This window comes from Ascidia mentula, chromosome 1 (genome assembly GCF_947561715.1).
Source record: "Ascidia mentula chromosome 1, kaAscMent1.1, whole genome shotgun sequence".
Taxonomy (NCBI): domain Eukaryota; kingdom Metazoa; phylum Chordata; class Ascidiacea; order Phlebobranchia; family Ascidiidae; genus Ascidia; species Ascidia mentula.
In genome coordinates this window covers 7,843,695-7,869,238 of record NC_138566.1, presented here as the reverse complement: position 1 = coordinate 7,869,238, position 25,544 = coordinate 7,843,695, and the positions used below count along the sequence as shown (strand labels likewise).

At 38.5% G+C, this 25,544-nt stretch overlaps 3 protein-coding genes across 3 annotated transcripts; 2 read left to right on the top strand and 1 right to left on the bottom strand.

Annotated features, from left to right (window-relative positions):
- The first annotated feature begins 7,717 nt into the window (after positions 1-7,717).
- Positions 7,718-10,377, top strand: LOC145903743 (uncharacterized). The gene is made up of 2 exons (XM_082991912.1): positions 7,718-8,102; positions 8,186-10,377. Exons 1-2 carry the CDS (start codon positions 7,718-7,720, stop codon positions 10,375-10,377), a joined length of 2,577 nt encoding a protein of 858 aa, XP_082848038.1.
- Positions 10,378-12,790: 2,413 nt separating this feature from the next.
- LOC145897610 (peroxisome proliferator-activated receptor delta-like) lies at positions 12,791-22,466 on the top strand. The gene is made up of 12 exons (XM_082985977.1): positions 12,791-12,905; positions 13,129-13,260; positions 13,332-13,423; positions 13,695-13,833; positions 15,396-15,616; positions 16,602-16,689; positions 17,088-17,761; positions 18,571-18,699; positions 19,162-19,284; positions 19,908-20,025; positions 20,312-20,414; positions 21,307-22,466. The coding sequence occupies exons 2-12, from the start codon at positions 13,149-13,151 to the stop codon at positions 21,443-21,445; spliced, it is 1,938 nt and encodes a 645-aa protein (XP_082842103.1). The 5' UTR covers positions 12,791-12,905; positions 13,129-13,148; the 3' UTR covers positions 21,446-22,466.
- Positions 22,467-22,959: 493 nt separating this feature from the next.
- On the bottom strand, positions 22,960-25,170 carry LOC145902721 (vesicle-associated membrane protein 4-like). The gene is made up of 3 exons (XM_082990814.1): positions 25,014-25,170; positions 24,773-24,871; positions 22,960-24,338 (listed from the first exon to the last, which is right to left on the bottom strand). Exons 1-3 carry the CDS (start codon positions 25,131-25,133, stop codon positions 24,171-24,173), a joined length of 387 nt encoding a protein of 128 aa, XP_082846940.1. The 5' UTR covers positions 25,134-25,170; the 3' UTR covers positions 22,960-24,170.
- Between the last annotated feature and the right edge of the window lie 374 nt (positions 25,171-25,544).

The following is a 25,544-nucleotide window of genomic DNA, read 5'->3' as shown; positions in this document are numbered from 1 at the left end:
GTTGTGTTGCCCGTGCGCACTCAAGCGTGTCACTGACGTAAATAAAGAATGACGTGATTCAAACAGGAAGAGGCAAAAAAGAGTTTAGCTCACAGAAACTAGCAAGAAACTGACGATATCAGACAGTACTAATTTTCCCTAGACAGAGAGCCTTTTGTCCCGAATACACCCGGCAACCGTTTGCGTTGTAATTTTCCTGAAGTGAAAAACCACGGTACTTGCCAGTGAAGTGACACCCACTTTGTTTTTCTGACTACTATAAGTAAACGACTGTTTGCGCACAGACAATAAACGTATTTCATTTATGATGACACCTGAGGGGATTTCCTGTATGAACGAACCTATTTGATTTATGCCACGGAAGTGGGTCTTACCGTTTTAAACACTTTGTAACAAACGTAGGCCTACATCTTTAAATCAAAAGGATATAGTAGGCTGTGCAATAGACCATTTTTACAAAATATAGTAGTGGTGTGGTGTATTATTGGCAACACAGAACTCAGTGATATTTAACATATACAGAGATACATAAAACGATACGAAAGCCTGAAGCACTTACAACTTATTCTTTTTGTGAATGTTTTCTTTAGCCAAGGTGATGGTTCAATTTATATTGCTGACTCAAGCATCTAGGCTACTGCAATTTTCTATTTCGTAAGAAAATACTTCTTGGCAAGTCTGCATGTCTACGCTGCAGAAACTGCAGTTGCCATGCCAGGGAACCCAAAAAAGGTCATCACTACGCAGTGGCGAATTTAGGATTTTTTGTTGAATAAAGAACGATAAACAGTAAATTGAAGAGAATAAAGCAAAAACAACAATTTTGACTGACGAAAAAGTGGCATCGAAGACAATTACTTTGGTAAAAGTTCAACAGCGTACGAACACTTTCCTTTTATGATAAGCAATGTGGAGCCAATAATATGAATTGTGTATAAGTTGCAGACAGATGGCCACTGTTTCGACCTAAAAGGTCTCATCAGTGCAGCTGGTGTGACTATAAGACGACTTTGCTGACCAAACGGCCAAGCAAAGACTTCCACTTTGTGGTGACTATACAATCACCGGCATCCGTTGGGCACCAAACTATGTGCAACCAAAACGGAGAAAACAAGATGGAAACACTATGGCCAAGCAAAGCTCAACCAATAGTGCCGTCAGGCCCCGTGTCACAATAATCATATGATAAGCAATGTGGAGCCAATAATATGAATTGTGTACAAGCTGCAGACAGATGGCCATTGTTTCGACCTAAAAGGTCTCAGCTGGTGTGAGCTGCACTGATGAGACCTTTTAGGTCGAAACAGTGGCCATCTGTCTGCAGCTTATACACACTTTCCTTTTAGTTCGTTTTTTTTTGGAGTGATATTATAGTATTTAGGATTGTGTAAAGGGGTGGCACAAAATATTTTTGTAGCACACCCTAATTTATCGCAACATATGTTCAATAACATCGTCACCCTGTGGCTGCAACGTAATTAAAAGTTAAAAGTGTGTCAATTAAACATAGAGCCCAATAAAATGAGAGCAGATGTGAAAAATAATAGTTTTTTACCAAATTCCAAAATTTCAACGTGATATAGTAGGGTTACTTTATCTGCCTAAGCACATTCGCGAAGAAATTTATTTTAGAAGCATTGACAAACTTTTCAAATTTTGAAAAAATTTTTTTTGGCCTTTTTCTCACCTGGATGCAGATTTTAACTTAAACTCTTTTCGGAAAAATCAAAAGATCTTGCAAATCTATTTTAGTTTAATGTTATATGGCGACGAATATACATAAATTGTAAATCTCAAGTCATTCAACACGTTACCTTAATGCACTAAATGAGCGTTGGTTGGAAGCTATACAGAAATATATACAGAAATATACAGAAAATATCGATATACAGAAAATATCGCTGGAATCTTGGGGATAATAGAATGCGTGGAAATGTTTGTAAGAACCTGACCCGAATAAAATATGCGACGTTCTCCCATTGTTTGGCACAGGTTGATAATGGAACTGTGAAGCCAACAAGGCAAAGCTGCTGGCTTCGACCAAAAGGGGTGTCGGCATGACATGAACCAATGCCCCTCCCTGCATGTAAATACGCTTGTGTGTCACCAAGAAACAAGTATGGTTGGGTCTAACAATTGGTTCATCAGGGTGGCTGATATTCGGCAAAAGATTGAGCTACAGGTTAACAAAACCAAAAACTCATTATGAAACCATGAATCTAACTGTCATCATCATTATTTACCCAAATGATCTAACTGCATTCTGTAACACCCCAGAATATACGCCACGAGTTTGACTCACATTTTGCAAACTACTATACTTTCAAATGCGTGAAACGATGCATATATGCAACACCACAATAAAATACTTATAAACAGTTTGTACGTGCCGTTCAATGTATAAACCACCCTCATGCTACCAAAAGGGAAACTATATAGTTGACAAAACAAAATCGCCAGTTTACAAAACTTTGAACGCGGGTTACTCGGCCACCCTACGATGCTGGGGGAATAATCATGCAAAAATAACATATTTTAAAAGAATATTGCTTGCTTGTGCACTGCTTTTATAAGGGACTGACTATGAAACCACTTTATTAGCACGAGCTTTCGCGAGATTGATCTTGCTTCTTCAGGTGCAGCAAATGATTTGCCCTTTGTTAGGTCAACTGTAGGACACAAAACAATATAAATACACAACAGAAACGTTCGAGATAGGGCAATTTATCATGCCGCCTGGAGGTTTGTATAAGTTACATGCAGGTTGTGGATTTATGCATTTTTCGCCATAAGTGTTCGACACGCGACGCTACTGTTCACACGGGCGGCGTGAATAATTGTTGAGTTACTGGTATGCAGTACCAAGAACAGACCAACGCTATTTTTCTGCAAAAGTCCATAAATTGAATTACTATAATATCTTAATGAAGCCTAATGTATCGGTCACGGCCATCTTGCAACATTCACATCGATCTTACTAGTTTTCTTTTTTAGAAGATTGGACGATTTTCCTATTCACATGCAGTTGTCAATTTTGTTTTGCCGTACATGCTGGTGGAAAAAGTGGTTCGAAGACGTTGGTGCCAGTATAAGTCGTTTAATTTCAAACCGCAAACAATTATTTGGAGAGAAATTTTTATTTCGAGTCTTTATCAAACAACAGTATTTAACTGGAACGGTTACGTAGAGTTAAAAACCTAATGGCATCATCGTTCGGGATCCCCACCCCAAATAAAATAGTCTGTTTAAACAACTGAATAAACGCAAATACAATAAATTATAGGACAAAATTCATGCAAAATCCACCCAACACTTGCTTTAAAGTTCGGTGAATAAGCGCTTTAAACTTACCATTGTTTCCAAACATGGAGCATTGTTACCGAACACGTGTCATTGTTACGAAACAAGTACCATTTTTCGTTCAATCGGACGTTAAAAGAGACATAGCAGCCAACCACATGCAAGGATTTTAATTGCTTTGTCGTTATTCCAACTTGTATTCTAAACTTATGTAAGCACAAGAATCCTGTAATCGAAATAAGCCTGGTCTTTCTCATACGTTCGTTACCAGATACGACATTTTTGCGACAAGCACGTCAATTTTTCTCAAGATGTTCGACACGTAATATAAAATCGACGCCTTGGTTACATTTTATGCGTTTGGCCGCATGTGCGGATGAAACTTTCGTGCCATAGAAAAGTGCGGATAGTCTTTAAAAAGGTTGAAAAGCACTGCTGTAGAGCATTGCGACAGACCCATTGATGACGCGAATTCCAAGAATAGCCAGACGCGCCAGTTGCCTTTAATTTTTAGACGATTTTCTTCGACGAAACGTTTTTGGTGCCTAGTACTTATATTCCTTTGCATTTTTTGCTTTGTAATGTAAAATTGATTTACCACTGCGTTACACGCGTTTGATTGAAAATCTCATGAATAAACCATTCAATTATAGCCAAATATTACCTGCAGCATTGTGACGCGAAGTCGGAACCATGAATTCTGCTGAACGTGCGTAGTTGTGCCAAAATTAATTCAAATGGTCAAAAAGGAAATTTTATCCTTTACAAAGTACATCAAAACAATTATGCGCTCGGAACATGTTAAAATCACACTCTACATATGACCCCTTTCACGCCATTCACGTATAGGTTACGTAACGGGAAAATACAGCCGCCCGACAAACTATTCTACCAAACGCTTTGCAAAACACCTTTATTCTGGAAGAATAATCATGCAAGTTTACCATATTTTACAAGGTGCAACAATTATTAAAAATGTCTTAATGCAAAAAATATCACTGTAGATTCCCAAACCAAAATTTCTTTCTTTTTTGTTACTGTTTTCGTTATGTTTTCTATGTTTGGCACAACTCTCGTTATTATGTGACAAAGGCTGCGCAGTAGACGTGCGCGTGCAGACCGCATGGTTATGTTTTTCATTGCTAGTTGTGTTGCCAGTTATTGTAGTACATATAATAATACTCATTCTATTTGAATAAGGATGTTAGTTGCAAAACGCGAAATAGTTTGTTGACTGCTTTGCAACAATTGAAAAGTTTACTGGATGTTGTCACTACTGATAATTTACGGAATAAGATCGGTCGCAAAACAGTTCGGTAAGTGCGATTGAATTTGCCATAGTGTGAATTTGTTTATGTATTGAATGTACAATTGTGTTTCTTTAACTAGAAACCGTTCCATTCCTGGCGCGTTGTTGTGCCGGTCGTTCCCGTATCGAATACAAGTGTCTGTTGTGTTTCGCGGGCTCGGCTACCTAGAAGATTGGATGGGACGCGTTTGGGCTAAAGGCCAAAAAACTGCTGTGTAGCGTGTAGCGCCGCCGATCCGCAGAAAAAGCACGTTACATACAAGTTTCGAACTGTCATTGTTACAACCGTTTGTGACGTCACAACATGCCTGTCCTGACAAAGAAGAAGAGAAAACGGCTTGGCTGTGCATTAAACCAGTTACAAGATGATTACCTCGATGCTGAGAGGGTGATGCTCAACCGCGAAAAGGAAAAACTGCAAGAAGCGTTGCTTGCCGTAGAAGCAAGCTACACCGAGGTTATGAACCTATGTGAAGATATGTCCGATGAGGCCACGATGCCGGGAAGTGTGTCTCGAAAAAGGGATTGTGTTCGAGGCAAGAACGAATTTGACACTCGCGTCAGGCAGTGGCTGCGAGATATTTCAACACCGGTGCCTGTCTCGGAAGCTGGTAGCCGTTCACCGCCCGCAAGTAGAACGTCGAAACGATGTGAATCCACTATTCACACTGGGAGCGTAAGATCTTCTAGGAGCTCGACATACAGTATTAAGTTAAAGGAAAGTCGCGTGAAGCTAAACCTTGCTCGATTAGCACGCAAGCAAGATGAAGAAAGAAAAGAAGAAAGAAAATTGGAGGCTGAAATCGCTGATCGCGAATCTCAACGGAAGTTAGAATTAGCAGAAGCCGAACTGAACGCATGGGAAGAAGTTGGGAGTGTTTGTTCGTTAAATTACGAACCCCGAAAAGACACAGTGTGTCCCAAGAATCCTGAAGAATTAGTGATCGAAGATCCTAAACCAAATGAAATAAAGTTCAAGGAATTCGAACGTCCTAGTCGCCAAAAGGTACCACGTGATAATATTTACTCGCCACATAACGTACATACCTCTACGACACAGTTTAGACCTCATTATACGGAGGTTGGTGAACGTTTTCTGCCAAAACCACAAATAACAAAGTTTGATGGCGACCCTATGGACTATTGGTCATTTGCAAATCGGTACAAAATTCATATTGCTAGCAGATTGGACTGTGATGATTTAAGACTTACATACTTGCTGCAACATTGCACGCCGAGTGTCAATGAAAAGCTGAGGCACCATACGTCATCCTCAAACCCTGCAGTCAGCTACGAACTTGCTTGGAAAGAATTGTACGAACGCTATGGTCAACCACATATCATCGCTCGTTGCTGCGAGAGGAAGTTGCAAGAAAGTCCGAAGATTGGACGAAACGACCCCGACGGTTTGGAGAAGTTGGCCGTCCTCCTTAAGAGATGCTGCGTATCATTGGAGGAAATCACTGGTATGTCTACCGTAGATTCCGTCGGTTTTATTGTTGCTATTGCTAGCAAGCTACCTGTGGAAATGCAATGTAAGTGGGTATCTGTATCTGTTGCATTGCAAAGGGAAACGGGTAGAGTCGCGCGTTTCGTGGATTTTGCAAATTTCGTTGTAAAGCAGAGTGAGGAAGCCAACTCGATATATGGGAAAGGTCTCTTTCCTTCAGGCCCTGAAAAGAATCAAGGTATCAAACGACAAAGGGCGACGTCATACAACGCCATTGCTACTACTAGTGCACAGAAATCGGTGCAGAACGAACAACGGTCAACACAACGAAAGAGACCGTGTCCTTGTTGTGCAAAGCCGCATGACCTCGGCGTCTGCTATGCGTTTAAACGAAAATCGCATCGTGAGCGACGACAATTTGTGAGAGCGAAAGGTTTGTGTTTCCGGTGTCTCGAAGTGGGACACATGGTTGTCGATTGTAGCAGTAAGACGGTTTGCGATGAGGAAGGTTGTGGAAGTGCATACCATCATGTGCTACTGCACAATTCGGCGAGACCTCGACCGACGGACGCATCTTCGGAGGACAAAAATGGAAATGACTCGGCGTCTTTGACGCAGGGTAGTTGCTTGAATACCGTGGGCTGTCATGGTAGCAACTCATTGTCCGCTTGGTTAGACATTGTTCCTGTTCGAGTCCGCGTCGGGGACAAGGAAATTGAAACATATGCTCTGCTGGACACTGGTTCGGACAAAACCTTCTGTGAGAAACGGCTGATCAACATGTTGGGTGTTGAGGTAGAAGGCGAACCCGTTCGTATGCAGCTCGGTTCGATCAATGGTGCAAAGGAGCTGAACACCGTGAAAATCTCCATGTCAGTACTGCCCTTGAGGGGAGGAGAGGAGTTCAATTTACCGGAAGTGACGCTACTTGACGAAATCCCTGTCCCGCCTGAGCATGTCCCAAAGTTTGGAACACCTGTTCGTCCCAAGCATCTGAAGGGAGTACATTTACCGCAAATCAAAGGTGGGTCTGTCACATTACTTATTGGTACAGACAACTACTTAGTTCATCGATGTTTGGAGAGTCGGTTCTCTCCTGATCCGGAGTACCCGGACGCTGTCAAAACGCCTCTAGGTTGGTTGCTAAGAGGTTATGCTCCACAGAAAACCTCCAGGGGCTGTAGTTTTCTGTTGCAAGGAATTGAACGTTTCAATTCCTTTAATAACATCGATGACGTCATCGTGACCGATGATGGTGAAACTTACCCCATGCGAAGTGGTGATTTGGGGGATGCCGAATCCTTCCTCCAGTGGCTCCGGAGCAACAGGGAAGCAATGGAGTTTGGATTGAAGTTTTCAGCAGAAGACGTCATTGCATATGACATCATGGCCAAGCAAGTGGAACACAAAGATGGACATTACCAGTTACCGCTGTTGTGGCGAAATTCGGCAGATGTTCTTCCCAACACTTTGAAATTGGCACAGAAACGACTGTCTGGTCTTAGGAAGCGTTTGTCACGTGATGCAAGTTTAAGTCAAAAGTGTGTTCAGCAGATGCAAATCCTTTTGGAAAAGGGTTATGCCGAACGGGTACCAGAAGAAGAAATTAGTACTGATGGTCGGAAGTGGTACCTTTTTTGATGAAAGGACCAGACTTAATGAACTCGTTAGTTGGAGTGCTTCTGAGATTCCGCAAAGAAGCCGTGGCTTTGGTTGCGGACATAGAAGCCATGTTCCATCAAGTACGCGTCACGCAGCAGGACCGTGACGCCTTCAGATTCTTGTGGTGGCCAGGAGGCGACACACTGAAGGATCCTGTGCCTCACCGAATGACTGTTCATTTATTTGGCGCGAAGTCGTCCCCAAGCTGCGCCACATTCTGCCTACGTGAAACCGCACGTGAATTTGGGAAGTTTTTTGATCCTCGTGTTGCCGAGGTTGTGAGAAAAAACTTTAATGTGGACGATTGTCTATTATCAATCCCCACAGAAACAATGGGAACAAAAATGGTGGAAAATTTGAGAAGTCTACTGTCCATGGGAGGTTTCAGGCTGACAAAATGGTTGTCATCGAGTGATGCTGTGATGACCTCTGTTCCGAACGGAGAAAGGTCCAAATTAATCCAGAACATTCCGCTTGGCGGCGTCTTCCGGAGGACGAGTTTGGATTTAATGTCGTCCTGCCGGACAAACCGATTACGCGACGTGGAATGCTCTCTGTGACAAACTCCCTGTTTGACCCCCTTGGACTCGTTGCACCCGTGGTCCTAGAAGCCAGATTGATCTACAGGGACGTGTGTCGACAGAAGATTGGATGGGACGATGTCGTGCCGACCACGGATCAAGCCAGGTGGCGAAAATGGAGAGAAAGCCTCTGTGACCTTTGTGAGGTAAGAATACCTCGTTTTTATCGAATGACCACCAATGCGTCCAAAGTACAGTTACATGTTTTTGCTGACGCTTCGTCAGAAGCACGAGTTTGTGCTTGTTACCTGAGGTCAGTAGATGACCGCTCGAACGTTACGTGCTCTCTGGTGATGGGCAAATCACTACTTTCCGGTTCAGGAAGGCAAACCATACCACGACTGGAACTGGAGGCTGCTTTGGATGCAGTAAAAATGTCACGAAGAGTGAAGGAGGAACTTGATTTAGAAGACTGTCCTTGTCTGTTTTGGACTGACTCATCCATCGTGCTGCAAAGTTTGCACGCCGACAGTAAGAACTTTCCTATATTTTCGCGAAATCGAATTACACAGATTTTGAATCACTCGTGTGTCCATGATTGGATGCACGTACCAACCGACGAGAACCCGGCTGATGCAGCGTCTCGCGGTGTTACTGCCAATGCACTGTGCAGTGGAATGTGGTTAACCGGACCTGAGTTCCTGCGAAAGACACCCGACCAGTGGCCAAATCGATTTACTAAGAAACCAACTACTGCTGAGGTCTACAAAAGCTTTGACTTGGAAAGAATCAAGGCGGATGTTTTCCTCACAACGCTCGAAGAAAAAGGTACTGATCGTTTGATTGGCTATTTTTCATCACTACATCGTTTGAAGTTGGCAACTGCATGGTTGCTCAGGTTTAAACGCTACTTGTACTGTAAAGCTAAAAAGAAAGAGGTGACCGTGTCACACTCGCCTATATCCGTTGACGAATTAAAAATTGCTGAGTCAGAACTCGTCAAATTTGTGCAGCGTCAGCATTTTGCTGATTGGCTTGCATCGCTACCCACGGGTAAACTGCTGCCAAAATCTGCGCTCTATAGGCTCGACCCTATATTGAAGGACGACATACTTCGTGTTGGCGGCAGACTCGGCAACGCGACGTTGAGTTACGAAACAAGGCATCCGGCGATTCTGCCAAATGATTGTCGCCTAACGGAATTAATTGCCCAAGAAGTGCACGCCCAAGGTGCGGGACATGCTGGTATCAACTACACATTGAGTTTGTTGTGCCAGCGTTACTGGATAGTGAACGCCCGAGCGACTGTTCGTCGGGTTATACGCCATAGCTTGTTTTGCCGACGAAGAAACGCCAAGCCAGGACAGCAGCTGATGGCTGACCTGCCTCCGTCCAGATTGCAGGTTGACGAACCACCATTCTCACACGTCGGTGTGGACTATTTCGGACCTTTGCTGATCAGACAACGCAGATGCGAAATAAAAAGGTACGGATGTCTGTTTACGTGTATGACGACACGTGCTGTTCATTTAGAAGTTGCTGCCGACCTAACTACAGACGCCTTTTTGAATGTCTTGAGGCGATTTCTTGCACGACGTGGTCCAATATCACACATTTACTCGGATAACGGAACCAATTTCGTCGGTGCTAACCGCGTTATGAAGGAAGACGTGGAAAAATGGAACCAAAATCAGATCTGTAACTACTTGCGCCAGCGGAAGGTGAAGTGGTCGTTCAACCCACCAGGAGCAAGCCACATGGGTGGAGTGTGGGAACGGATGATCAGAACCGTCCGAAGAATTATGATGGCGATTTATCCTGAGGGAAAACTAGACGATGACGCCCTACACACGTTGCTGTTGGAGGTGGAGAACATCATAAATTCACGACCTCTAACTGAAGTTTCCCTGGAAGTTGGTGAAGACATGCCCTTGACGCCAAACCACCTATTAAGAATTAACCCATCGGTGGGATTGCCGCCGACGATGACCTACCCGAGCGATTGCTACGCCAGACGCCGATACCGCCTGGTTCAGCATGTTGCCGATGAGTTTTGGCAACGATGGCTGAGGGAGTACCCCCGGACAATCATCTCCAGACAAAAATGGCACACCAGGAGAAGTAATTTTTCCTAAGGTGATGTTGTGCTACTCGTCAATGATTCTGCTCCACGATGTCGATGGCCTCTTGGAAAAGTCACCGAACTATTCCATGATAAACACCAGGTGGTGAGGAGCGTTGCAGTGAAGACGGCCGGCGGTTTCCTCAGGAGACCCATCACTAAACTCTGCGTGGTGATCCCCGCGCAGGAGAATGAGACTGAGTTGTGAATCTTTGTTCGCTGTAAAAATTGGTTTCCCAATTTGGGGGGAGGATGTAGATTCCCAAACCAAAATTTCTTTCTTTTTTGTTACTGTTTTCTATGTTTGGCACAACTCTCGTTATTATGTGACAAAGGCTGCGCAGTAGACGTGCGCGTGCAGACCGCATGGTTATGTTTTTCATTGCTAGTTGTGTTGCCAGTTATTGTAGTACATATAATAATACTCATTCTATTTGAATAAGGATGTTAGTTGCAAAACGCGAAATAGTTTGTTGACTGCTTTGCAACAATTGAAAAGTTTACTGGATGTTGTCACTACTGATAATTTACGGAATAAGATCGGTCGCAAAACAGTTTGGTAAGTGCGATTGAATTTGCCATAGTGTGAATTTGTTTATGTATTGAATGTACAATTGTGTTTCTTTAACTAGAAACCGTTCCATTCCTGGCGCGTTGTTGTGCCGGCCGTTCCCGTATCGAATACAAGTGTCTGTTGTGTTTCGCGGGCTCGGCTACCTAGAAGATTGGATGGGACGCGTTTGGGCTAAAGGCCAAAAAACTGCTGTGTAGCGTGTAGCGCCGTCGATCCGCAGAAAAAGCACGTTACAATCACATTGGCATAGTATAGAGCAGTGGTCTCCAACCTGTGGGTCGCCCTAACTTTTCCTGGGGTCGCCATAACTCACCATAATCAATTTGTTACCGTTTCAATTTATTACCGAAAAAAAGGCTGATACTTTGTTTTCTAGGTTCACAACATTTGCCTGTGTTTTGGAGCACAGCTTGCTACCTCGTGTCACAATTAAACCATTGTGTTTCAACAATAAAAAACAGAATATTTGCGATAAGGAGGCAACACTTTACCTTTGTAAGGTAAAAGTTTTGCAGTAGGACGGAACAAAAGCATTCACGATGCTAGTTTAGACTAACTTTTTATTATTCAAGGTGACTCCAGAACGAGCAAATAGTTTTTTGGCAGGTGTAGGTTATTCAACAACCTATCCCGTTTTCAACCACATGGCTCTGTGAAGCCGGATTCAGCGCAATGAGTATATTAAAAACGAAACATCGTAATCGACTGGAAGTAGGGCATGACATGCGGTTAAGCTTATGCAAAGTCAAGCCGCGGCTTCAAAAAAATCGCATTAGCAGTGCAAATTAAATGTTGAAACAAATGGACAATTTTGTGTTCGTGAAATCAGGTGCATGTGTTAATTGAAACTTCTTAAAATCAATCATTTTGGAATACTTTTGTGTAGCCACATTTTTCCGTAATTGTGCACACTTACTCGTATTATTTAGTTTCAGCATTACTTGAAATATTTTTCTCCGTATCGGAAAACAAAATGGGGTCGCATATATGTAAATGCTGATTTCATTTTCATTAAAATTGGGGTCGCTTCATAAAAAGGTTGGAGACCACTGGTATAGAGTATACTATGATATTGGGCTGTAATGTTACGGCCAACATGGGTAAGCGTTCAAGATCAGTAATCTGGACAAAATCGGTGACTGTCGCGGCAATCAGGGATCGCACATATTTTCATACAAGGAAGGATTAATACAAATTAAAATCATATATCCTGTACCTTGCACTGTGTCAACGATAGGTAACTTTGTTAATTGTTAGGTTAGTCACGCTATAACTTACAAGTCCAATGTATTGTTATTGCCGAATGCCTATAGGGGACACAGACACAGTGCAATGTGTAGCAAATATTCTCTCACGTTTAACAAAGTTACCTATCGTGGACACAGTGCAAGGTATGACAATATATGCCAACGCTTACCAAAGAAACCTATCGTGGACGCAGTGCATGGTACAGGCTAAATGATTTTCATTTTACTTTAACCTCCTCCCCTTCCCCTTTGGATGAAAATATGTACAATCCCCGTTTGCCGCTGCAGGCACGTGATTAGGCAACCGATTTTGTCCAGATTACTGATCTTGGACGCTTACTTATGTTGGCAGTAACGTAACAACAGCCGCCCTGTGTGAAAAAGAAGACAAATGCGCTTACTCTGCGAGAATGAGAGTGGCAAGAGAGTTACAATACAATACATAGTCGCTGTCTCGCTCAAACTGAGCGTCATTGACGGTGGTTTTGTCACCTTTGTAGGTTGTTTGGCTTTTCATAATTTACGTAAATTAATTCACGAGATATTTTGGGGTCAGGCTTGGATCGAAATGGTGCAAATGATTAATAAATATTTTGATTGTTTTTAGATATTTGTCTAACTTTCTACATAGCCTATATTTTGTTAAAATGATTTGAACCTGTCTATAGTACAATAGATGAGTATCAAACTCCCATATACCACCATCTACAAGTAATACAGGTATTTACCTTTTTATGATGGTTTTCATGTAAGATTTTGATGCAAATTTTTGAAACTTGCCATGTTACACAACTCATAATAATGCCTTTTTGTGGTCTATATTAGTTCAGTTCTCAAGGTTCTTTTTTAAAAACAATGACTGCTGCATTCTGATTTTGTTGCAATTTTTTTCCCCGTAAAATTTGTGTTGTGTTTATTGATGAGAGCAATTGATGTTGTTTAGGATATATTTGATTTGATCAAATGGATATTGATGATGCTGAAAATATAGCAGAGCAGACCCACAATGCAAATTCGATTGAAGCTGGGAGTGCTGGCAAACGTGTGCCGAAACGGCGCAAATCTTCCATTATGGGTACACATATGAGATTTTGTCAATAGGTTCATTAAAAACTCTGTCAATAATTCTTGAAAAAAAATTTGCAGTAAATTCAACGGATCTTAAGATTGAATGCAAAATATGTGGAGACATGTCTTCTGGGTTTCATTATGGTGTCCATGCTTGTGAAGGCTGCAAGGCAAGTGCTGCCTAGAATATTTAAAGCACTGTTTTGTGATTTGTCAAACAGATGTACACAAAATTGGTAATATTTAATAGTACTCACACTTCCCTCATTAGATATGTATCAGTCTTTAGTGAACAGTGGCATGTACCTTAAATACAATGGTGAGATCAATTGTAGTTTGAATGTAGCTAAAGTATAATGATTTCGGTTGTTCTAGATAATCTAGCAAAGTTGAATAAAATCCACTTTTTAGAGAAAACCTTATGACTTTATTTTTCCCCAGGGCTTTTTTAGAAGAACAGTTCGACTCAAACTGGTTTATGACGAATGCAAGCAGATGTGTAAAGTGGATGTGAGAAGCCGAAACAAATGCCAATATTGCAGATACCAGAAGTGTATAAACAGTGGGATGTCCCATGATGGTAAGATGCAGTTCTTTTATTGATATTTGGGTTATAGCTTTAGTCGGTTTATTGGTGCAAACATTTTACATACATTGTCAATATTTTTTCTTAAAAGAAAATTTATGGTTGGCATATGTGTTTCTGTGTACTAAATTGAGGTGCCAATGTTTGGAATGCCAAACCATCAATATAATTGCCTGAAAATGCCTTATCTTCTGTTGCTGAAACAAGCAGTAAATTTGATTCCAACAGCGTTTGATGCACAAACTTGTTGCAGTGTAACAACATGTATAGATTTTTAGTCACACACATAAAAAAGTTGTTATTTTGTGCATTACACACACTAGCAATGTAGCAGACATATTTGATAAACCATTTGATAAAATTGCTGACAATACAAACAGTAGTAACACTTGTGTTTGCCTGCTGGAAGGGCCAATAAAATTGAGTGTCCTAGTTATTTATGTGCTTTTTTATTTCCTTGCTTCAACATACTTTCCAATTGTTGTTGGTTTTATTTAAGTTTTTGCTGCTAGTGGAACTTCTATTTAATTGTAAGCCAACATAATAGGAGAAAATGCTTAGTCATTCACTGCATGGTTCACTTGTCTAAAAATAGTATGCCAGTCACGGATGAAAATGTGAATACAAAACTTGTCAGCAACGCCTAGACATCAAGTTGACGTTCAGTGACAACTATTTCCAAACAATTTTCTGCTTTTTTATATTTTTTTTATATTGATCAGTATATACATTAAATTTTATAAACCGTGCAATGTGCAAGTATATATATGTAATTATTGACTCCACAATAAATTGTAAATACATATAAACATACCTACTGTTTTTTATGAATCTGATTTTAAGTACATATATGTGAAGTGAATACCTTTACATAGTTGACTTAATTGTAAAATCTATTACAGAAAGGTCTGTTTCACTTAAAACTTGTGTGGCCCATCTTGGTATTTCAAGCTTGTAAGCAAACATGATTTGTTACTTACAATAGGAATTTGACTTTTTTTTCATTGACGAATATTTCCCACTGTGATAATTGTGTTTGGGTGATTTTTGTTTAAGTTTGAGGCACTGGTGTAAAGAGAGTTATTGAATTTGTTGTACTTATTTTTAAACCTAACTTGCGTTGCGAAAGTTGCCAAAAAATTATTGTTTGCTTTGGTACTGTTAATGTGTAAATGATGATTAATTGGTCCCTTCACAGACGGCTCACAAAAAATATGAGGTCGCATATGCTTAATGACATCTGCTTCCGGCTTTGGGGCACTTTAGGGGGTAATTATATCATAAGACATGCATAAATATTCTGATGCAATTTCAAACCTTAGGCATAAACCGCATGTGTAGCAATACTTGTGTGCCATGCAATATCGACTTGCATGTTTTGACACATATTTTGCATTTTCCATTTGTTGGTATATATGCATTTTATTTTGTTTCAAACTACACTGTGACTATAATATTAATACACAATACACACTAAGCATAGCACGAATGATGCCAGAATGACAAGTGCAAAGGTATACGATACTGTTTAATAATTTGGGGATGTATTTTTGCAGCAATAAGGTTTGGAAGAATGCCTCGTTTTGAAAAGCAACGCATCATTGACAACATAGTGAAGTCAAAAACTACAAATCCAGATGGTAGCAAGTCAACTGTTGACCATTCCAAATTGCGTTTGCACATCGAAAGCATTACAAAATCATTCCAGACGCAAGTTTCAATAACCAGATCAAAGGTACTTGCAAAATGGGAGGAAAGACTGAATCAACCAAGCAAGGTAAATTAAATAAAATTTGTGTTGTTACTGATTGCACAGATGTGTGTATTTTACATTCAGCACACAATATATTAAAATTTATTTCAGAGGTAAACTTTTGACTTTCTGGATATTATTATTAGTGCAAGTAGAAATTGGATGTCCAATTTTTAACAAAAACAGTTATAGGAATGTAAACTTCCAAAAAATCCCAGGAAATTATGTTTGGTGTGCACAAAATGTACAGAGGGAACAATGGGCAATTCAATATAGTATAGTTTTGGTTTTAATTTTGTTGTTAGATTGGATTGTTCAGTAACGTAATGCAATAACAACATTTTGTCTAATGATTTTGCAGCGGATATATGCATTAGTATTTTGTGAAACTCAAGTACCAATGAAATGTAATTGAAATTTCTTTAAATGTCCATACCCTGTCTAAATATGCTGATGTGTCTAGTGTGCAAGATTAGGCTGTTGGCACTATTTTGTCAAGATTTGGTTGTAAATCTTGAGAGTGTTTGACCTGATTAGTTTTTTTAGGTTCAACAAATGTGTTGTGCACACTTGCAAGCAAAGCAAATATACGAACTATAATTCAACGCCCAGCCCAATAATTGGTCTGTAAGGTCTGTAAAACCTCCATGTGCTCCACTTATCAAGATTGTTGGCTAAACATGTGATGTGACTTTTTAACCAGCCACCTTCAACTTGTTTGCGACCCATGTCAAGTTCTTTTCTCCTTACACATAACCATTGTTGCTGTCAAACTTTCTCGTTTTAAGCCCAGTCATTGACATTGAACAACAAACAGGGTTGGGCCAAAACAACATAAATATCTTGTGAGAGGGCGAGGCTTACAATTTACAAATATTGTAATTTGGGTTTTAATGTACAATTACAGTTAAAATACCCCTTTTTAAGAATTTCTTGTTATGAATTTGGTTTACTCTCAATCATTGAAGTCTAATATAAAACCATGACGAATGTCAATGTTGTTTTGTAGGCAAGTACCCTAACATGTTTGGCTGACATAGCTGCTGTCTATCCACAACTGATCACAAAAGTCGGATCACAGGGTGTTGCAAATGAAGGTATCAATATAGTATTTAAGTTTGCTATATATAAAGGATCAAGCATTCTTTCTTCTTTTCTATGTTTCTAATTGCTGTAAACATATTTTTGTTTAAAATCAGTCCAATCGACAACAATCGATCTTTTATTTAAAAAAAAGTATTGATTTCACCCAGTGAGTGCTTGAACAGTTTCTGTCTTATTCAAATAGAATATATTTATGCAAGTATGTCAACATAAAGTTACTTTTCTTGTTTCCAATAAGTATTTTACCTGGAAGCAACAAATGCAGCAACTGGTTTGTTGTATAAAGTTACTAAAAGAATAGTTTTGTATGGTGCGTTGACATTGAGTCTGAACCCATAAAACAAATTCCTTTTTTACTAAAGACAGAATTTGTTACTTTTTATATTTATAGACTTGATACCTACTCCTACCAACAACATGGACGAAGTGTTGAAAATTCCAGATATACCTTCGCCCAATCAAGCCATTGTCCGTACGAAGTTGTACTCTAAAGTTCCCTCCCCAGATCAGCCGTCAACTTCATCCTCTTTAGCATCTCCTCCAACCGACCCATCCAGTCCGCTTTGCTCTATATGGGAAAAAGAAATAGATGAGAACTTTCTGAACCTCAAATCATTGAATGAAATACCCGTCGACATCAATTTCCCTCCCGATTTGAACAAAACCCCTCCTGGATTTATGGACTTTGGTTTTTTGCCCACCAGACTCCTTCTTCAAGAAATGCCACTTTTTGACTTAAAGTCGTGGCAGTCTCAGTCAAGTTTAGATTCATCCCCAGGGAGCAGTAGCTCTTCTGGATATTCTGAAGGCTCTTCCTCTTCCTCATCGGATAGTGTTAACCTTGAAGGAACAAGGACGTTCACAGAGCTATATGAAAAGTTCACGAGCGTATTAAAAACCAATCCAGGAATACTGACCGAGGAGGACAATAAATTGGCTACAGGAAGTTTGAATACAAATTTAACGCAGGAGCAAAAGTTAAAGCTAATGGGAGCATCAAATGCCCTTAAGCGCCAGAAGGAACAAAAGAAGGCCAAAAATAGTGTTACTGCACATCACACCATGGTATGAAAGTTTTGATTTCTAAATTCTTTGAGTTTGTGATTGTGTTGTAGCACACCCATTACCTCAACACAATGCTTGTCTTGAATCCCAACATGCCACAGTGCCTTTGATTTTAAACAACAATGTACATGTCTTATAACTGAAAGTGTCCATAGTTATTACCATTGTTTCACTACCATGCCTAAAGCTATGATTAGAACATTTCAATGCTTAATATGTACAAAATGGGGAAGTGTTCACACTGTAAACCAGGGGGGACAAAACTCTTTTCATAAATATAATGTTTCTTTTCATAATGTGGGCTTTTTTCTCCGAGATTTTGCAAATAATGATATATATAATTGATATTTTCATTAATTTTATGTTTAGCACTGTGATCTTTTGTCATAATGTCATTTTATGGATCCATCATAATAAGCATATCATAATATAAAACTTTTAACATAATGCAGTCAATTTCTTTAACTAACACAGTCCACTAAAACACACCTGCCAGATTTGGCTTGTAGGTCGGCAGTTTTACACCACTGCTAACCATGAAATGTAATTTAGAATTTAGATGTTTTTGTAAACATAAGACCATTCTCAATAACCAAGACTTTTTCTTCCTAAACCTAAATGATGTTACAAGTTATTACAAGCTTTTTCATTCAAAAAAGTGACATGATATATTTGTGAGGCAACAAGTTAAAATAAGATTTAAAACATATAAATGTTCAGAACATAACTAACGGTTATTGTAAGTCTTTAAGACAAACAATGTTGCTTGAGGTTTGAGCAGCCAACTTTAAGCAATCTTTGTTTTTCAGGCTATTGGAAACCAGATTGTCCATTGGCTTGTTAATAAGTTCCAGATGAAACTTGTACAAATAATCTGCGAGATCACCGAATTTACCAAAACAATTCCACATTTTAGTGAGCTAAGCCTAAGTGATCAGGTACTTTAATTCATTTATTGCAATAACTGAACAAAGGTGACCACAAGCATTGTAAATAAATCTTTGGTAATCTCACAAATTAAAATCACACAACCTGAAAGTACGGGAAAATGATTAGAGTTGTAACTAAAGTAAATAAATATGGTATTATTGTAAAAACTTGAGCATTTCTTTCTCAAAGCAAATATTTGCAAATGGGAAATTTTTGGGTGTGTTATCCCACAGTTACATACTTTATACCTGATGACTCATCCATTGTCTATAGTCATGGGATGAAATAACCACATGGCTTTGTTATTTCAAGCTATTAAACTTGTGGGACAGCCATTTTTTTATTGGGCCCAGAAATGTTGCTGCTACAAAAGTATCGCAATTGTGTCTGTGAACTGGTGTTTGTTTTTTCAAGGCCAATCTTGTGCCAATGTCAGCTTCCCAAATAATTTAAAGCATGTTTTTAAATAGGTTGTACTGCTAAAATTCGGCAGTTATGAAGCCTTGTTTGTGATGCTTAGCCTCTGCGTGATAGACAAAGGCATGTTTCTCCCTGCATCAAACTTGTATGCCACATTTGATTTCATCAAGAAGGTAAGATATACAGATTTTTTTTGAAATGCACCGCAGTATTTCTGTGTATTCAATTTGAATCTTTTTCCTTTATTGTCAGTTACACAGTTTTTTGCTAACGTTAAGTGGAAAAACACCTAACTGTTTTGTTTTTTTTACCACAAAGTTATTTTTCTATTTTTTTTCAGTTAAAAAAAGTCCAGTTTTTCTTGGACATATGTAATACCACTGATTTTTCAAGTTGGCCATTGAGTTACATCATATCTCTATTTTTGCGTGTTCAGCCCAGTAACAAGTAGAGCATTTCATTTTACCCAACATAAATATTGGTATACGAAACATATGACTTTAAGAAGCAACATGTGCGTTTTTTTGTTTATCGAAAAACAGTTATTAAAACAATGCAAGTGTATATGTATGCTCAAAGAGTATTGGGTAGTATTATCCACATCCTGTTAAGTATTATTAACAATCTGGGGCTTGGCCACAAACATAATGTGCCGAAAGTTGCTCGAAGGCATGACAAACAACACAATAAACAACCCAGATGGTAATGCTAAATGCATCAGTGCAAATTGCCTATAAATATTAATTTTTCTGTTACAATAATAACATTACACTACCTTTTATCAAATTGGTTTCAGCTTGGTGTCGGTGCAAAACTGATTGATTCTAAGCTGGTGTTTGCAGAGAAAATTGCATTGCTTAACCTTAACGATGCTGACATGGCCCTCTTTTTGGCGTCAATCATTCTTTCGGCAGGTGTGTGCAAAACTTGAACAAAATTTTAGTTAAACATTATCTATGTTTTTTTGTGCAACTTCAATTTTTTTTCAACACGGGCAATCTGGACTTATTTGAATAAAAAAAGCAATGGGGTTGTATTATCAGTTTGGTATTTCTTTTTTAGTTTTGGTGAATGTTTTTAGTTTTAGTTGTAATCCATTTTGGTGTAAGTTCCGAAGAGCGTATTTCATATTTATGAATTGTATTTGCCGATTCCACTTGTGCTGGTGCCTTGTGTCTAATATACTTGTGTATTGTACAGATCGACCAGGCTTAGTGGAAAGTTCAAAAATTGAAAATGCACAGCAGGATATCCTAATGGCGCTACAACTACAGTTATCCCTATCCCATCCCGATAAGCCAAGGTATACACTCTTAGTCGCGTCCAGGGTGGGGGTCCTGACCCCCTACCCCTTTTGTAAATTTTTTTGTCAGTTTATTAGTTAATGTAACTAATTTTTTTATAAAATTCCTGTAAAGTGAAAACCAAAAACAACAAAACGCGTTGTATGGTTACCAAACCTCTTGCATTGTTATGAAACACGTTGCATTGTTACGAAGCAAGCGCGATTTTCCGTGAACGAAATGTATAGTTTTTGTGGTCACGTTGTTGCAATGGCATGCGGTTTCCGTGCGTCTAAAGTCATTTAGTTTGGTTGTTGAACACGTTGCAAATGTTATGCAAGATAAATGGTTAGCGCACGCAGATGTACAAAGCAACCGCATGCAAAATAGTTTTTAGCTGTATGTTTTTCTGACTACGTAAACGCACATTTTATCCTTTTTTTGCGAATAAATATAACACCTTTGTTTCGAAGCATTAGTAACAAAACTACGGCGCAAGAACTACCGCAAAAACTTGCATTCGAGTGTCCCATAGCGTTACATAATTCGCTGTTTATCTGACGATCCGCGCGAACACGGGTGTATTTTGTAATGCTCGACCACAATTAAATTTGATTTACAGCGAAAAATCGCGGGAACCGCCAAAATTTTCGATCCTACCTTTCAAAAATTTCTGGATACGCCTATGTATACACTCTATAAAACTGCTCGTAGTTGCTTCTTTTATGCATGCAGCATTTAAATATTTGCAAACTTTGTTTAATTAATGAACTAATGTGGTGACATATTATTGTACACACGTGGTTATGCCTAATATTTGAGCAAGATTTTGTAGCAGAAAAAAAAATCGTGTGAATAAGCCTATGTTATCAATGGCTTGTATTTAACCATAAGCTTGCATTTAATTTACAGGTTATTCGCTCACCTCTTGGTGATGGTTACTGAAGTGCGCCAGCTGGTGGCGGACCATGTGCTTCTCATTGAAAGCGTGGATGAGATGAGGCAGTATTACCCCCCACTTTTGAAAGAAATAATTAGGGATCTTGTCTGAAGTTAATAAAAATATGTTTTAATTGTACGCAATATGTCGTTGAGAAAGTTAAGTTGTTTTTAGCAAATTGGTACCTAGTGGCAACTTCCTAAAAATGCCAGTTGCGTTATTGTTAGTGTCTGTGTAGATCTTCATTTTGCTTTTGCTGTAACGTTTAATTCCACCGTGCATTTTTCCAGTTCCGTACTTTGTTGCTGTGATATTTTGTAATTGTCGGAAACTGAAGTTTTCGATTTAAAAATTTCTATAAACAACAAATAGTTGAGTAAATTTTTGACAAATATGTGAAGAAAGTCACATAAATGAATTAGAAATCATAATTCCATTTGTTATTTTTGGCCTTAATCACTTTCTGATCATTTTAACCGCTCAACACACAAAATCACGAAAACTTGTATAATTGTTTCATATAAAGTCCCACAATAGAACGAATGTGGATCGAAAAAAAAGTGACCCCTAATCCACAAACTTTGATTACGTATTCATTGCTTTGTAAGAACAACCCTATTCACTAAAAATATTTCATATTCTTCTAGCTTTAAATTTAATTTGCATTTGAAAGAGAATATATTTCATTGTTATATCACAGTTCCACTTCCAAGTTGTTTCTTCATGTTTCCTCAGGTGTAAATTTCATCCCTTTTTCATTGTGATCGCGTATTTTGCCGTGAAATTTCCACTCTTTCTTGTATTTTATACTTTTTTAAAATTTAGAACAGGGGGGTGATATGATGGCCTGAATCTCGCTAAGTAATGTTTTGGGGAGCGCCATGTGCCGTATGTCCTTTTTAATACTTTTGTTTCTAAATAGTCTTATACTTTATGCACACCACTATGTTTAACAAGAACAGCAATTTATCTTTGTTTGTTTATGTAGTGTAGCAGAGTAAATACGTTTTTCCATTGATTGGTGCTTGTTTTAAATGTTTGTATACATCCTGTTTGTTGTCAAGTTCCTACGTAATTTGCAATGTTTTTTTTAGGGTGTTTTGATATCGCTGGTTAAAGTAAATGTGATTGAAAGGTATGATATGGAGGTGTTTACTTTTCCTGCAGTGGAAGAGTTCAGATGCTAGACCATAGGAGTGAAAAGTATCTTATTTTTTTCATACAAACAATAATCTCTCATATGCGCAAAAAAGCCGTATTGTTGCAAAGCTTCGTTGTCTCTGTTGTTCGGTGCCCACTATAGGGTACCCTGCAGATCGACGTTGACCGAAAGGTACCACAAAGTGGAGACTAGTGTGCCTGCTAGTGTAAAAGCTAGCACAGTGCCACTCAACAGCTGCATGTACACACCCTGTCTGCAGCTTTGCAATAATCTCTTATTTCTCTTGCTTGAGATACAGTTGTTAACTTTTTGACTAAAAAGGCTTTACAAGTGGGTATAAATTGGGTGAGGAGTGTTCTACCACACTTTTAACTTGTAACAATGAAAATTATTTTTTAAACAATACAGCAAACACAGAAACATATATTTTCAGGTTAATATGAGTCAGCTTGGTGTCTTAAAACAAATATATTTCACTTTGAGAAAAAAGCATCCTTGGTGTGTATAAACAACAATAAAAAGGAGTTAAAATAAAAAGACTTCCGACTACCTTACAACATGCCCTGTACACAATTAAAAACCTGTCATATACACAAGCTGAAATGATTGCTGAAAATACTTGTATCCGAGATTGTTGAATAATTTTACATAAGTGGTAATATAGACCAGTCACTATTTGCAATCATACAAATTGTGCGTGGAATCAACTTGAACACAAAGCCTTTACAGTTGCAGCAATAACTGCACCATCAAGTGATCTTAAATTGTATAAAAACATACATGCAAATAAACGGTGGTAAGCTCTACGGCTAGTATAGGTATTTATTAAGTTGTATGCAGGACATCAAATAGGAAATACAACAAAAATTGCACAAAAAGCTTTTGGACAATATCCAAACATAGTTGTTTGATAAACCTGCAGTTACGTGCTTACTAGTTGTAACCTATGATGAAAAAATGCCCCTTATCATGACATTTAACACAAGTTTATGACCCCATGAAACAAACAATTATTATTGTCTATACAGACCTATAAAATGTTAAAATCATGAACAGCGAAGCTAGCATTACAAATGCGTCCATCACTGCTGTACTTATCTCACAAAGCACGTACAATTAAATTATGTGGCAAACAATGCAATAATAAATGGAAGAAAGCTACAAAGAAAAGATCACTGAAATTGTGCTACATTTTCAACCATTCTGTGTACAAACTTTCAAGCACCTTATAAGCCAGCAAAAATATCATTTACAGATCAACATAAAAACGCATAACATAAATCAATACAGCCTTTGACCAAAGTATGATCTAGGCTCCATGTGCAAAATTTATCCAAAAACTGAAATTTGACTTTGAAAGTTTCTAATTTTGTGAGAATAAGTTGTGTTTTACACAAAGGTTTCAAAATATGTTGACATGCTGCTACAACAAGGTTTTCATAACATTGTTGAAAGCACACTGTGCAAAAGTGGATAGTGCTAACATTATGTATAATTTATATCAGGCAGACTGTAAAAACTAGCAATTATGGCAGAAATTGAACATACAAAATCACTGAAACATTTTCCGAATAGATATGACGACTTCTTTCTTCATATATCACAAACATTACTCTTCTTTTCCACAGTGTGGGGGTAATAGAATGCACCGGAAGTGCCACAAACTTGTCCAGGTTATGACTTCTTTAGTGTTACAGAGAGGATAATAATGAGGAGAATGACTGCCACCACGACAGCAATTATTATCTTTATCTTGAAATTGTTCCACCACATTTTCTTTCTCAGGCGAGTGGCTCGAGAATTAAAATTGGTAGCTGCATCTGCAAGGTTCTCTGACTTGTCCTTTAGAAACATGCAGCTTGTATTATTAATGCTATTCAATAACTCTATGGTAAGAGGACTTGTTTGCAAATGGACGGTTCAATGTGTCATACTATGGTAGCTATGCATCTGAGAATATTGTCTAACTAACCATTTTATAAGGTTAAAGGTTGTCATAGATTTTTCCCAGACATGTCCAGAATTTTAGTTTTGAAATCTGTGTCAGGAAAAATGGTAAAAATTGCCTAAGTGTGTGGAATTTGGGACATTACATTTTGTCATAAATCAGTATTTGTTGAATATGATAATTATACTGTGATAATTATATTATACTCTTAAGATATATAACCCAAAACTAAAGTTTCACCAGTAACAAATATCAAAAGTCCCTTTTTTCCCAATCATCAATAAGCTATATGTCATGTATAGTAAGTTTACATTAACAAAATATCTACCTGAAGGTCATCCAGTCGCTCTCCACGATCAAGAACTTTTCCAATGTTATTTTGCATTACATCAACCACCTCATTTACTTGGCTCTGCACTCGTCTAACCTAAACACATTGTTGTGTGATATAGGGGCATGCAATACAGACATTGCGCTGTGCATGCATTGTGAGTTAAAATACTACTAGCCATATGCAAAACAAGTAAAATAAATACAAAAACTTGATTTTACCACAAAAAGCTAAATACCTTATCGTTAGCTGAAGAGGGACCTTTGAGAAAAAAATCATCATCTGACTCAAAGTCATCGAGAAGAGCAACCCGTTCCGAATTAGACTTGCCCTTGTTATAGCGTGGGTTACTGGACATGATGACAAACTTATTTAGTTACCATGCAACATGTGGTAAATCTGAATAAAAAGTATGATAGAAAGCAATGAAACCTCACAATAATACCTGCTTTTACAACTCAGAAAAACGATACATTTCCAAAATAAACACAGCAATGCAGTGGTAAAAACAATGGCAAAACGAAACACATACAATATTTGCCACGTCATGTGACCTGATTTTTGGAATGTATGAAGTCAGTCCGAAATGTATTGTTTAATATATTATTTATGCATTTTGACTGTTACGAAAATATATCCTATTTTTTATTAGAAATAAAAGTTTGTTTCTAAGGTATTATTTTTTGTTGTGAAATAGGTGAACGTCAATACATAAAATAATGTTAATTTAGGATAAAAAATTCAATCATATGTTCAAGGGAAACCCCCT